The sequence below is a fragment of the Solanum stenotomum genome, chromosome 9, assembly GCF_019186545.1.
Source record: "Solanum stenotomum isolate F172 chromosome 9, ASM1918654v1, whole genome shotgun sequence".
Taxonomy (NCBI): domain Eukaryota; kingdom Viridiplantae; phylum Streptophyta; class Magnoliopsida; order Solanales; family Solanaceae; genus Solanum; species Solanum stenotomum.
Window position 1 is genome coordinate 54001574 of NC_064290.1, and position 15905 is coordinate 54017478.

The 15905-nt window shown below is 33.6% G+C and overlaps 2 protein-coding genes and 1 long non-coding RNA gene across 3 annotated transcripts; all 3 read right to left on the reverse strand.

The window, feature by feature from the left end:
- Window positions 1–1509: 1509 nt before the first annotated feature.
- LOC125875643 (ubiquitin carboxyl-terminal hydrolase 23) lies at window positions 1510–9998 on the reverse strand. The gene is made up of 10 exons (XM_049556645.1): window positions 9473–9998; window positions 6811–6925; window positions 5944–6054; window positions 5221–5393; window positions 4676–5002; window positions 4110–4235; window positions 3262–3945; window positions 2388–3057; window positions 2204–2297; window positions 1510–1980 (listed from the first exon to the last, which is right to left on the reverse strand). The coding sequence occupies exons 1-10, from the start codon at window positions 9800–9802 to the stop codon at window positions 1818–1820; spliced, it is 2793 nt and encodes a 930-aa protein (XP_049412602.1). The 5' UTR covers window positions 9803–9998; the 3' UTR covers window positions 1510–1817.
- Window positions 9999–11765: 1767 nt separating this feature from the next.
- Window positions 11766–13878, reverse strand: LOC125876576 (uncharacterized). Its single transcript, XR_007447513.1, has 3 exons — window positions 13607–13878; window positions 13305–13464; window positions 11766–12159 (listed from the first exon to the last, which is right to left on the reverse strand). It is a non-coding gene; the product is annotated as an uncharacterized LOC125876576 (long non-coding RNA).
- Window positions 13879–14191: 313 nt separating this feature from the next.
- LOC125877664 (uncharacterized) lies at window positions 14192–15852 on the reverse strand. Its single transcript, XM_049558893.1, has 5 exons — window positions 15725–15852; window positions 15437–15563; window positions 15195–15355; window positions 14949–15072; window positions 14192–14281 (listed from the first exon to the last, which is right to left on the reverse strand). The coding sequence occupies exons 1-5, from the start codon at window positions 15826–15828 to the stop codon at window positions 14192–14194; spliced, it is 606 nt and encodes a 201-aa protein (XP_049414850.1). The 5' UTR covers window positions 15829–15852.
- Between the last annotated feature and the right edge of the window lie 53 nt (window positions 15853–15905).

Here is a 15905-nt window from a genome sequence, read left to right on the forward strand (position 1 = left end):
GTGATAATAAAATGTGAAGAGAATCATGAGGCCGTCTTACATTAAATTTCAATGGAAGCTAAAAAAAATTACTCGATAATATCTTTGTGTTTGCGTAAACTTAGAGTTACTTTATCATGTGAAACAAGCTCGCTCTGATACCACACCTAAGAGAGATAGGGGTAAGTGACTAGTAGTAAAAAAAAAAACAATAATACAAGTTCTTCAACAATGTATTAAGTTAAAACTTACCATTTATGTTCTTCTTTAATATTAAAAAAAGGAAACACATGATTTTTTATTGGTCAAATAAAAGCGATTGAATATTAAATATTCTAAGTATCGATTATGGATTTAACCGAATTCAATATTTTATACATGAATATGTATATGCAAAAAATTTCAACAAAATATGGAGTGAATTTGGAAGGTGGATGCTTGAAGTTCCTTGTGATAATCTAAACGATTCATGAAATGAAATAGTCACCATATTCCTTCATGACGAATATCTCAACATGACCCTTATCATATTTTAAACGATTTATGAAAAGATATTTCTTTAAAACCCTAAACCAATTATAGAATTTTTACCTTTTTGGATCGAAGACATATGGAGATTAAAATATATTATATTATCATCGTCTTCATCATTATTAGCATTTTCCTTTTTGCTCCTTATCCTATAATCCTATAGTGAAGTCGCTTATGTAATATAATCTTATTGAGCGGATCGGATATCATAAGAAAATTTGATTACCTCCATTCTATGCCTTTAAAACTAGCAATTGTAACGAATTCAACACCACCTAATAAGAATTTTCCTAAGATATAAACATTTGTAATGTTATGTAATATACAATAATTTATATATACTTTTCTTCAACTCAGCTACTTATGCGTTTATTATCTTCTCAATTTCTGTGGTGATCAGCAGAGGGTTTAACAATGAATTCACAATAGATCATCAAAAAAATAATTAATTACAAGCTATTTAATGACAAGATTACTTTCTAATTAATTTAAGTTACAATTTTTTAAACACTACAATGTATTTATATTTTTTTTTGGAATTTTATATTGTCCGAGACAAAATGATAACGCGATGTGATGCCTTCCTATAGTAGTTGTTATATCTCTCTTTTATTTTATTATATATATTCTTTGATATGCTCAAGAGTCTTTCTAAAATAACTTCACCATACAAAGCACCCAAAATCTATAGCATACATGGTGAGCCAAATCAAGAAGATTTGACATAATGAAATCAACATTGCCAGTTTCAACGTGGTGCAATGAATAAGATGGTTCTTTCCTCAATCAGAATTGCCAGTTTCAAGCCCTAGGTATTAAAAAAAAAATTGTTTTAGGAATATTTCAAATGAGATAATGTTTCACTCATACATCCTCAACTTTTGTTTTTGCCCCTGTATTTTACTTGGAAAAAAAAGTTGAGGTTTTAGGAAAGAACAATTTTTAAAAAAATATTTCACCAGATCTAGAAATACAGAAATATCATTTATGGACAGAGAGAAAGTGAAACAAACATTTTCAAACACAAATGTCATTCATTTGATGAGTCATATGATCTAATGTCCACAAACATTACATCTTTCTCAAGACCTCACAAAGCCAAAACTGAGGCAAACCACTTGCTACAAAAAAGATACACATTACCTGCTCAAGCCTTCAATGGTAGGCTTAAAAATAAGCTTAGCAGCCAAAGCTAAAACTGGACCAAGCTGGGGATGCAGACCGTTACCATCTCAGTGACACTTGTGTGGAATTCATTGGGTTGTGTTCCTCGATAGGTCAAGTCAAAATATGTTTGCGCAGGTTCATTATAATATCCTGAAAGGCTGGTTTGCAGAGCTAGAACGCTCAAGCCTCGCTTTCTTAACCTTCATCTTTTTGCTTGCAATTTCTTGGAAAAGATTTGGTCCACCGAATTCAATTTTGGAGCTCCTAATCTTCCTCCTCTTACCTGTGTCATATTCCTCATCCCTAAAAATAAATGTTGTCAAAAGTTGTACTTGAAACATAACAACAAACAACAACATACTCAATGTAATCCCACAATGGGTCTAGGGAGGAGGGTAGGATGTACGGAGACCTAACCCCCCCAAAAGAATATCCACATCAAGAAAAAAGATCAAACAGCATTCTTAGAGCATACGTTTTATGATCTTTAAACACAAGAATGCCCATGATTGACAGAGAGACTCACCACTCATCCCCAATGTACCCAATGGTGACACAATTTCCGTTCTGTGCTTCTACACCATTCAAGGAACGAACTTCGACGTCATCCCAACGAGCAACTGTGAATCAAATAGGAAGCAGCTATGTTTCAGCTGACAAAGGCAATAATACAATCACAAAGGCACATGTAGTTGCAAATAAGTACTTACCGCTTGACTCCAACCCTCTGGTAAGCATATTCAACAGACCTTTCCGTGTTGCAACTACTTTAGTCTCTTTAGAATCGGTAGACTGTCTATTGTCAACACCTTGACTACCTACTGGTGCCAAGCTAGAACTTTTTTGTTGTTGTTTGTCATTTGCTAATACAGTGCCATTGTTCACAACTCTTGCATCATTAACTGTATTCCTCAGCAGATCCCCATTGTGTCCAGCAGTTTTCGGATCTACACTGGAAACTTTCTCATTGGAACCAAATTTTGACTTCTTTCTTTGAGAATGCATTGGAGAAGATATCAAAGTATGGGATAAGTTGGATGTAGATGGCCCAAGATCAGAATTACTCTCATCCACGGAACTGGGATTGCTACGCTTTCTCTTTCCAATTTTATGTTTCATTCGTTTGAATTTTTTCCTCCTATTCAATCCCAAAGCTGGATCTAAGATCATAAAACTGAGATGCATCTTGATGACACGACTCTTGAAAGACTTCTTTTTGGCTTTCAAGCATGCCTTGTCAATAGCTACCTTTTCTGTCGAGCTAGTCATAGTTGGTTGGCTCAGTACTCCGGACGATTCAGCACCTGCTTTTCTCTGTCCAACATCATTATTAACTTCAACAGCTGGACCACCTAAACTGCCATTGGAGATGTCTTTTACCTGAAAGGAAATTTATCAATAAACATAAGACAAAGAAAAAGCACTGCTTTTCCTAGTTTGGTTAGCTGTATCAGAAAAGCACTGCTTCTTTACCTAGTTTGGTTAGCAGTATCCAGGATCCAGCATGAAAGAAATAAGATACGACATAAGGAGGAGCATAGCACAATAATCAATAAGAAATATATATATATATATATATATTACCACTCGAGAGTTGGTGTCTGCCTTGCTGCATTCCACTTGTTTGACTTTGTTCAACAGTTTGTTAGGAGTACTTGGATCTTTGTCACTATTTACGCTGCTACAGTGAAATGGTTTTGCAGCAGAGCAAGTCAACTCTTTGATGGTTACATTGCCATTAGGTAGTGAGGTAGAGTCTCCGCATCTTGTTCCACCCTTGTTATCAAGTCTATGAGTTCCATTGGAGACTGGAACAGCAGGCTTAGCTTTAAGTAAGGATGTTCCATCATTTGTGTCTACAACAGAAGGGTCCTTTACACTGTCACCTGTTTCTTGTACTTTCGACAAATTTTCAGGCCGTATAGCCCCTCCGTGAGAAGAGAACCCACTAACTACTGCACCATTAACCTTTGGGGGTGCCAGATCCTTTGTTGAAGTTCCCTTTGAAACTTCGGCACTTAATGTCTCCCTTTGGTCTTTTGTACCAGATAAGGAATCCTCATTCTTCAAATGAAATCCATTTTGAGCAGTATCCTTAAATCTCTGGCTGTGATTAGAATATATTTTATTTCCTATGCCATTAGTAATCACATTATCATTGCGGGCAACATCTACCGACTTCTTAGGCACAGGAGATTTCTTATCCCGAACATAGAACAACATGTATGCCTTCTGCTCCAACACCTTTCTCTCACTCACTTGAACAACCTACAAGTACATAGAAGAGTAGAAATATTCAGAAGCTATTCTTACGACAGCCAAACTACACTACCATAAACCATTTGCTTAAGTTTTTTTTTAAGAAAATAATAATAATTCCCGAAACGCTGAAACATTTAAAAGCCAAACAATAGAAAGCAAAATGTATATACCTGATTGTCATCAAGGGAGTACCAATTTCCACTTGAAGTGCGAACAAAGCAATAATAATGACCAGAGTGGGTGCTCCAACCTGCATGAACCAGCACACCATAGAGTGTGTACTTCAATTCACCACTCTGCAAAATAAGAGGGAATCCCATGAGTTTCCAAAAATAGAGGAATTCAAGATATAAAGGAACTACCAAAAAAGTATCACAGAAGTATCAAAGCAGGATAATAGCAAGTAAAGCAAGCACCAGTATTGCATGTATTTGAGCCTATACGAATTGTTTCCACTATTTGTTATGTAAGGTTGATACATCATTGGTGAAGTCTAAAACTATCACACACAAGAATATCATCAGAATTGATGGAAAAAACATCTTCTCAACTACTTGACATGCAATGCAATGAATTTTCCAGAACATTCACGTCAATTCATCGTCCATTTTATAGGCTGCTAATTTTCTTATTTGGAGATTAGTCAAATCATAAAATAAGAGCAGGTTCACATGACAAATATTAGATGAAACAAGGTAAAGGAGTTCTCGACTGCGAGGAGGAAAACTATTCTTACATAGGTATCAGATACAAAATGTTTCAAGTCTAAAGTAGGCCCGTAGTGAATCTTTTTATCGATCTTTTGCCCAGGGACATGTGAACCAAATCGCTTCAAGTGGACGGTTAGAACATGAGGTGCCTGGTCAATTGTTAGCCGTTTAGTAGCCTTCACTTTCTGTTTGCACTGCTGACATTGGTACTGCTTCTGACCACCATCTAATAGCTCTCTGGCAGTAAAATGGTCAAGTGCTTTGAGTAGTGAATCTGCCCTTAAAATTTCTAGACTTAGATCTAGAAATGGATCAAACTTGTCGGAGCAAAATTTACACTGCATGCACTGCACCTGCAGATCATTTGGAAAGATGCAGATGGGCGAGGAGTCAAAGAACTGTTAGAAAAGTAACCAAGGAAATATCCCCCACCCCCACCCACACACAACGAAAAAACACTTCTCTTTTTTTTTTGGAGGGGAGGGAGATCAAGTCACAGCAAGTAAAAATTTTCTGAACCCCCAAAAGTTACTAGATCTACCACACTAACAGAAGAACAACTGAAATGCACCTGACTGCGAAGACGCCCACCAAATATCTTATGAACCAAACTTTTCTCATAAGCACTGGGGGATTCACTAGACACTCCTGAAGGTAAGCAACATTTATGCATCGACTCGAGCAGATTCACCATGTATTCATGTGCATCCTCCTGTCTAGCATTTCGAAAATTCCGTGATATGCCTAAACACATAATTAAGGATTAACCCTGATAGTCAAATGTCTAAAAGCCTTCAAATATGGAATAATAAGAAAAATAATAGGCATATTCTGAAGCAGTATACTTGGTGTAAATCTCAAGGATAGAGAAGCAAGAATTTTATTGTCAGCCTCTAAAAAATTTTTATCATACCCTTATTTAAACCCCCGGCTTGTTAGAGACGGAGGCATCGTTGCTGTTATCATCCCGTTATTAACTTTCTGACTAAACTAAACTTTGCATGGAAATAAAACAAAAATAAAAAATCAAGCCATCAGATTTTGAAAAATATTGGACATCAGACTTAAATGATAACTCAGCATATCCTAACAAAAATAAAAAGTTTACGAACATGACTGAAATTGCACTGCTCTTGTTGGGGAAAAAGGACACTAAGAACAAGTGAGGAAGGGGTAAATCAATCATCGGAAGAATAGAGAATAATAACCAGAGAAACAACTTTAAATTGTAGATTAATAGCAGAAGTCACAGATTCAAAATAAATTAATAAACTACAGGGAATAGGAAGGATACATCTTAAGTTTGACACAAGATCCTTGGGCGCCAGTATTTTCCCAGTTGCCTGCAAAGCACGACTCACGTGTTTTTGGATGGCGCATAAAGCACAAAAACCAGCCATACGACCTTCAATAAAACAATAAAACACAAGTTAACAAACATATATGCTCTGACAAAATTAAGGATTCAAGTCCAGAACCGACATAATATCTATATGCAGAAACCAAAACCCAAGTTTAGTTTATGTGGACAGCTCATACAGTCCACTCAAATATTCATTTCAAAAAGACCAAAGAAGTTCATATCCTTTTTATGAATTTAGATGGACAGACTTAGCATGAACATGTTTATAAGCGTGCAATATAGTTGAAAGACAAACACATAAATGTTATTCCACGTAAGCTGAGGCTCTATGCATCTCCAAAGGTACATTCGTATTAAATTATTTAACAGCTCCACTCCTACTATAGCTTAAACTTCTTTTCATGCAGTACACCATTAAACTTTGTATATTATCCAGTTTCTATCAAATTTTACAGTACGGGTCAGAACGGTAGGGTAAGACATTTTTTAACAAATCCAATTTGACTTGTTTTGAGTGCATTTGGTACCATTTATTCTGGTGAAAGAGAAATCTCTGAAGCAGTAAATACTAAATAATATAATGACATTTATCAATTCAAATCCGATTGATTTCAGCAATTGGTTCAAAGATCTAAGAAGAGGTCCAGACAGCACATTAGCAGTTTACCTGCAAACTTCTTCCGGTTAAGGTAGGTGAAATGCTGGAATACAAATTAATGTAACCACCTCCTCTAAGGAGGTCAGAAGATTTTAAGATTGCTGAAAACAAACATGCATACGCAGGAGAGAGAGACTCACAGGAACTTTGATGTTTCCCACTTTCCAAGTATGCTGCTAATGGCTCAGTGTATGTCAGACACTGTAATACTGAATTGAGGAAGCAGGTATTCCCAAGATTTTGCAAGCCAGCTCCCTGTAACAACAACAACCGGTCCCATAATTAAGCAATGTGGAGACTTCCATAAAATACAATTGGTCTCCAAGCGTAAATAAAATGGTCTTAGCAGGCCTCGTTGATTCATCTGATAATTCTTGTCCAACAATATTCTTGAACTCAAACGTTAAACGAGAACAAGGTAAAGCATAAAGTAGTTCAATTTGCCCACAATAGATCAAGATCAAATTCCATAACCCACTAAAGAGCATCACTCATCAGAGGACCAAGAGGAAGAAACTATAAGTTCCGCGCATTCCAGCAGCTACAATCTCAGAGCTACTTGAAATAGAAAAAGTACATGACTTAACATCACATCAATTAGTTCATAATATTAGGACACACATCTACTAATTTTTATGGTAAAAAGCACTCTACAAGGAAAGAGTGCCTCAATTTAAGGAAAAGAAGACAACAGAAAAGATACACACTAGTTTGGGGTTCACAGATGCAGTCTAGTGCAGATTTGATTGTGACATTGTACGACCAAAAGTTATCTCCAATAACATGCAACAGGATAATGGGCCTCCAATCAAAACCTTTAAAAGAACGGTAGAGCAGCACAAGATACATATAAACTCTTTTCATCCCTTGCCCACTTCGTGAGGGACAAGACCCCTTACACCGGAATTTCTTTTGGGTTAAAACATGTAGACTTTAATGTAAACCAAAAATTGCCAGAATAAGCTTACCAAAAGTTGATTATCATAAAATATGATTGCTGTGGTATCCTACCTAAAAGATTTAAGGCAACCCACAAGCTTTATAAACCATTTTACATCCGTAGACAACTATACAGCCTACACAAAAATACACACCTCTATTAGAAGGAACAGATTAATGTAAGTGGGGATTCACTTCTCTGACAAACAGATAATAGTGGTATTGTACCGTTACATAAAGGTATAAGATTCTTTCAGAGGGGGAGACAGATTGTCCGTCAGCTCCTTGCAAAATTAAACAAGGAAGCTCTTAGCTTGCTTGTATATAAGTTTTGAACATAGCAACCCCTTCACGCCACATGATTACCTTACGTTTTCATGGGAAAATAGAAAAATGTGACCTAAAAGCATACATAATCATGATTCGAGCAATATAATCAACCCAAAGGGCAAGGGTAGGAAATAGGGCTAGGAGAATTTGAAAAGCATTATGGCATTACAATTTCCAAGGCTTAGCTCAGAACCCAATAACTCGTCGTATTTGTTTTGGTAAGTGTTGGATAACAAGTTGTCTTTTGGGACTTCTAAAGCTTTGAAAATGATGTTTACCAGACAATCATCTGACAGAACCCTATATTCTACTGAAGGTTACGCATAGAAAGGTGACTTTGTAAACGTTCTGAGCCATAATGGATGGAAGGCATTGAAGAATGGAGAAAACATCAATACTTTTCCAGCCAAGCACACAAAAAATGTCATCATAGAATAACCTTTTCATTTAGGTGATCAATTCAGACTTAGCCAAAGATATGGCACAATAGAAGAAAAAGATCCATATAGCTGATTATCTACGAATTGGGATAATGAGTTATATTTAACTCAATATCTGGTATAATCACAACATGAGTTGAGCTTAAATGGAGAAGTGAGAATCTATATAGCTGACTTGGGACTGAGGAGCACTTGTGGTTGTGTTGATAGAATCACCTTTCTGACCTCCATCTCAACCCTTTTATATAAAAGATATTCTTCCTAGTATAAAGGAGCTAACAGACTATACATGCAACCACGTGCAAATTAAGTGAAAATAGTCATGTCAAAGTACTTGAATACTAGTAGTGAAATGAAAACAAATATAACACAGAGAAAAAGAGGAAAAAAGAAGAGAAGAACAAATCCCTTTTGAAAACCAACTCAACAATAAATTACCAAAAAAGTAGGGAAGATAAAATCAAATTGCCCCAGAACTATCTGAAATTGAGAAACTTCGCCCTCCGTTGGACTTTTGGGCTAATACTATCATCGACATCAGGAAAAAGCCTCATTTTGCCCATGACCCCGGACGGAGCTCCAATATAAAGGTAATTTTAAACCATAGTTGAGAGTTCCGCGTTAAATCTGGACTTTCTTATCTCGTAGAATTTGGACACATAGAGTCCACCCATTTCATACACAAGTCTGTTATTTGCTCATTGCAAGGATACAGATGGACCAAAAAGTGTAACAGAGAGCACAATTTAGCGACTTAAGGGCAATTTGACAAGCAAATTCATAGGACTACTAATGATGCTAAACATACTCAGAGCTATTAGAATCAGAAATGGGAAAAAGGAAGAGGCTTTGAAAGCTAAACATCAAAATAAAATTCAGAATACCCAAAAATTGAGCTCAAAAGCAGTATCAAATATAAACAAAACCCAAATATCAAACGCAAAGAAATTCTAAACTATCCATAGTTAGCTAGGCAAATATAGCAAAGGGAAGACAAAAGCTTCACTTGACATAAATAATAGATGCAAGAACATATAAATTTATCAGCTAAAAAATTCCAAAAAAGGCACAGAACCCCTTTAGAGAAACTCACAATTCTCATAATCTTTCTGAAAGCAATTCCAAAGCTCACTTCCGGATCCATCCCATTACTTTCCATCACCACATCACCGCCACCCTTTTTCCCGGCGACGAGTGACCCATTTTCTTTACGGGTCTCCGAACTCGGGTTCAGTGTTTCCAGCTGAAACCCAGCATTGTTTTTCCCACTGATAAACCCATTAAACGGTTTCTTCGCCAAATGAAACTCAATCTTCCTATGAAACAACGACGACGATGTATCCAAACCCGGATCCGACCCAATTAACCCAGATAATTCTTGACCTAAATTTTCCTCCATTCTATCCATTGTAGCTTCACCCATTAAACCCCTCTTCTACTTTCCACATAAAAGTATCAAAGAATACTGGGTATTTTTGCCTGTTTTCCTCTATTTTCACTCGTTTGTTAGCATAAATAAATATATGAAACGAATTGGGTTTTTCACCAGAAATTCACTGAACAATTGTGAAAAAATGAAAAGGGGTTTGAGTATTTCGGCTCTTAGAGAAAGAGACGAGCTAAAAGAGAAGCTTTAAAACCCTACTAGGTAAAACAGATATAGTAAGGTGTTACGCTGTTCCGCGATACATTAGATAGGTTTAGTAATTGGTTATAGGAATTTGACAAATGTACTTATAGGGGTACCTTTGTCATTTGAAAAATATATTTTTTTTTGTGGTTTTTGTGAGGTTGAAGAAGTCAATTGTAATATGATTAGTGGTAGAAATTGAACGTTAGAAAAATTATGAAAATTTTAATGTTTTTTTTTATTCGGTGTTCGGAGCCCACATTGGAGTCCCGATTAAATTCAAATCGCGCACTGCAGGATCCATTCGGGGGTGGCGTTCCAAATAGGATTTTCTTCATACTCAAGGCTCGAACCCGAGACCTCTGGTTAATGGTGAAATATTCTCATCAGTACACCACAACCCATGTTAGTGGAAATTTTAATGTTAAAATCACTACATTATTTATCTTACCTATCATTAAATTTTGAAAGAAATTTGTTATGGTTTTAAGGTAAGGGGGGAAAAGGATTAAAGGGAATTTGGATTTTAGTCTTGGCGAGACGTGAAAATTGTAATTATTCAAATGAGAGGATATATGTATATTTAAGTCATGGATATGGAAAAATAAAATGTATAACAATATTTACATTGAGTCAAGCTTTTATGTATTTGTGTAAAGTAAGAATTTAGTATATTGCGCGTTATTAGTTATATTAAATTTCAAATGAAATTGATTTTCTTAACTGTTTTTTTTTTCCTGATATATGAAGATAGGAGAACAATTAGTTATAGGTTAAATGTATTGAGCTACTGTAGTGTTACGATGGTCATGTGAACACTATTCTCCGAAAAAGTTACTTTATAATTATATATATAACGTTTTGAAAATCCGTAAACACAATAAAAAGTAGTAGCTCAATTAGTTACAGCTTCGGGATAGAGCTACTATGGTGTTAGAACGGTCATACGAACACTATTCTATAGAAAAAAATACTATATAATTATATATATAGTATTTTAAAAATCCGTAAACACAATAAAAAATAGTAGCTCGATAGTTAGTTAAGAATATGCATAAATTTCCTCGATGCAAGATGCCTATGCTCCATCGTCCACAGAAAGTTATATTATTTTGTAGCCTTCCAATTTTTGCTTTAAAACTTGGTCTAGCTAGGTCTGATTAGCAATTGAAATCAAATGGATCTTGCTTTGAAATTGGGCCTAAGGTTTTGAAATTAAAATGGACCAAAAACGTAAATTCATCCTTAAAAATCATATTTTGTTTTATTAAGAAAACTATTTTTAGTTAAAAATTATAATTTAGTTAAATATTATCTAGCTTGATTATTATTTTTTAGGTGCACTCAATCATCAGAAAAAAATTACTTATTATCCAAAATTTAAATACTATTTATAAAATTTTTGACTATATCATTGAATATAACCATGAAGATGATGCATGGAACCTAAAAGTGGATTATCTTTATGATAAGTTGGCATTTATGGTCAATTTTTGGAACTACTAGATGAGTGTTGTCCGTGCTATGCACGGGCCCAACGTTTAAAATTTTATCATAATTTTACTTCTGTTTGATATCTGGGGTCCATCAGTGTTCCAAGAGAGTAGAAGGGGTTGCAATACACAAAATTCAACAATACCAAAACAATTCACATTACTCTTGAAGCTAGCCATAGCTACACAATAATAGGAATAAACTAAAAATAACAATCAAAACATCGAAAACTCAAACTTTATCTGGGATTCAGTGATTTTCCCCAATAGAGTAAAAGGGGTTTGCAACAAAACACAAAATTATACAGTAGCAAGACAATACATTTCACCAAGATTCCTTAACCAAGATGAAAATCCCCTTCAATACTAAAATGTCAGTTTGGAATTAGTTCCATACATACGAATACATGTTAGCCATAAAACATTGTGGCTACTTTCCATGTACATTTCGATTTCAAACAATAGCGTATTTATAATGGATAAACACATTATAGCTGCCAAATTTGTTCATTATATATTCAGTGAGATACTTACATAGTTTAACATTTTCTTATGTGGGAGTGCTAATTACATACATTTACATAGCATTTTAAATTAGACAAAAATAGATGCATCTTTCATGCTTGGATTTTCTGGATCATCTTTGATCAAAATCTCCTGTTACATTAAAATTGAGGGATTAGATGTCACAGAATCACATAATTTATACAACATAGAATGAGCATGATGAGAAATAGTGAAAGAAAAAAACAAAGCCAAATGTTTAGAACTTAAAGCATGAATTACAAATGTATGAAATGAGATCTAAGTTAAAGATTAATATTATTATAGTAAAAGATTGGGAAAAAACAGTTAAGAAAGCATAGTGACAATATGGCCAAACAAACTGGAACAAAGCTCAATAGGCTTAAAAAATGACACTACTCATCCAAGATTTTAACCCATACAGGCGAAGAAAATCTTGGTAATTCATAAGATACAACTCAAACTATATTATATATAAGACTAAAGGAGCATTATTCATAAAGAAATTGATTCAAAATTGTGACGGTAATGTCAAAGGATTAATCAATCTGGACAAAAAATTATGAATTATTTTTTAATTTAGTTTAAACTTGTGTTGGAGAAATTTAGTTCAAGAGATTCACATGTAGATCTTGAGCAGATACTATATGGACATATGATCGCGACTATAAGAATCTCAAGTATCGATCAATCATGAAGAGGTAGAAACCGAGTAACTGAACCAAAATTTTAACTCATATAGACAAAGAAAATATAGTATGATGCAAAAATAAAATCTGATGAAAAATTATAAGAATTTGTAAAGTTTATATAGCATAAAGCTTTCCCAAGCTTTGCATATAGTATATAGGATTATTCTCATCATCTTTTTCTAGATAGATAATGTGAAATCATGGACTAAACATTAATCAAGGATAATCAAAGTTTTTCTATGGTTGAAAATATAGATATAAGAGGATTAATTATATCTTGTTAGTTTTAATTTAGACAAATTTGCAGAAGAAATATAAATTAAAATAGGCAAATAGTTTTACCAAATAGGTTTAATTTCACAAGTTTTTAATTACTAACTGTTATTTCGTATTGTAGTTTTTGAATCTATCAGTTTAAGGTGGTTATTCCAACAAGATCAATAGAGGAAAGTTACATCATCTTTTAGGAGCTAAAAATGAACACTATAGTCTTTAGTCATAACAATAATTATAACAACAGAAAGAATATATTTTTATTTAAGTTGATAAATGGAGTACCTGTAAAAAGATAAACTTTTAACTAACCTGCTATTATAGGAGAAAATATTTTCAATTTCCGCAAAAGAACAGGAACATAAGGCATCCACATAGCAACATCAAAAGCTTGCAAAACACGACATACAGTGGCAGCATCAAAAGAGTGCAAAAAATGACTGTTTCGAGAATCACAACAAAAGTGTTCCAACTGCAATTCAAAACAATCAAAGATAATGTGTCTAGACACTGAATTGAATTAAAGAAAATAAATACAAAGAGAAGTAAATCCTATTTATATTAGTCAATTGGAAAGATAAACTTTTAAACAATGTACAAAATAATTCAAATACCTTTTAATTCTTTTTCATGGGAGGATTTTTCATTGCCATGCTTGGATATTCTTTTTCCCCTGAACTAAGATGTTCAATTGTGCGCTTTTTCGCATCTGTAATATTGACTGTCGTAGATGCCATTGATTTATGAATCACATCTTGTTTCTCCAGGTAAGACAAAATGGATAATTTCTGCGTTGCATCCAATTTTTTTGTGAATAGCCTTTTTATTTGACTGTTAAATATCTTGCCGTTCAATTCATCTTCCACATTTTGGAGGGATAATGTTTCTTTCTGAAAAAATGGAAAAGAATGATTAATAATAACAAAATCATTAATATTTTATATATTATATATATAATAATAAGAATTAAAGCGAACAGACAAATCGAAAGAGATCCGATATTTTTACCATAAAAGAAGATGTTCAACAACAATATCATATGCAAGGGTCATGAATTTTCAAATTAAAAAAAAGTGGATGAGGAAAGAAAAGTGAATCACAAAAAAGATACTAAGTTTGTTTTTAAAGGAAAATCAATATCTCTATGTTTATGTATTTACATCTGAACTCAAATTCAATATTAAAGGTCTTTCAACTAATTAGAGCCACACATGTAGCAGTTCTAAAACGGTGACGCCTATTGTGGTAGGTGCGCATGACAGCTTAGGCATAAAGTTCTCAGCCAATGGCTAACTATGTAAGATGTTATAAAGAAAGTTAACTATAAACAGACAACAAAAAGTATAAGTTGGGTGATTCACGAGATATTTGTCTATTGAAGGTAAGTTTCCATTCCCTCATTATTTATAACATTCTATGCTATTTGATAAGGAACTGATGAGATATTGTTGGAAAGCGGTGAGCTGAAGTTCTACCTACTATAAAGGTCTTCACAACTTACATTATACAAAATGAATCTTTATTACAAATTTTCTTATGCTAGAATTCTAAGCCTATAGAGCTATAGTATCCTTTTCAAGTTAAGGAAGTTATATGTTCACTTAGTTGAAACTCTTAAAAGTTAGATATTATATTTTTCACATAATTAAAGAAAGTAATTGGCCATAATTTAATTACATATATACATATATGATTAGTAATCTAAAAATAAGTTATTGATAATTACATATCTTCACACGCAAGATAAGATTATAGCCTACTTTATAATGTAGGGTAGATATTTTTAGGATTACTACTTGCGATGTTATTATGTGCATTCAATTTAGACAGTAGTGAGTTAGAACATTTCATCGTAGATTCCTTTAACTGTTACAAGCCAGCAGTAGAATTTATAAGAAAATACAAAATCAGAACAGGTTTTTTGTGATTATTTGGTGAGCAAAAAGTAATATGTACCTTGACGAAGCAAATTTCATAAATTTCTTCTGAAGTGAGGTGCAACATTTTCTCTGCAATTTCATCCGAAATAATAGCTGTTGCAAAACCGCTGTTGTCCTTAATAGTAACTTCAAATTGACATCTGTTTTGATAATTAATGAAAATATTTTAAAATAATGGTTACTTAAGACATTTATTTCTTTGAACAAACAAAATAAATAATCTTAATTAATTATTATTAATTTTGTAGAAGAGCAAATATACCTAGGAATAAGATGTGTGGATCGGTGACAACTTGTGCAGTATATTTCCCTTCGCACATTATATCTCGTGAACAATTGCTTACAATTTGAGCATGCTAACACACTAAAGCGTTGGTCCTTACTTGCAAGGGACAATTCAGCCTCAACATTAAATACTTGTCCCTTCAAATTGAATATACCAATTATTATTTTTTACTGGGAAATTAAAAAAAATTAAAAATAGAATAATATAGTTGTTCTCACCGGAGGTTGTGCCTGGATGTTAGCCACAGATATAACTTCATCCTCAAATGGAATCAACATAATAGAGCCTATTGGAGTTGTATTTTTCATCTTATAAGAAACAAGCTTTGTTTCAATTGTTTTGACCCTATAAACAAGTAAAAATACAAAAAATTATTAATATTAGCTCATCCAAAATAAAAGAAATAAAAGTGAAATTTCAAAACTTTGTGATTGTAAGATTAAAGATGTTTTTTATATCTCAAAATATTCTGAAATTTTGATGCATTAAATAAAAATGTATATTACCACGTCCTTAACTCAGCAGCTTGTGGATATGGAGGATTGATTTCAATTGTTGTATTGAATTTGCTCGTCAAACCAACAAATCTATTCGACGTTCCTATGTGCATTTGAATATGTCATTTTAGTTTCATCATGTCATCTATTTTTCAATAAAGGAAAAAATAAATTTATTTGCACTTTTACC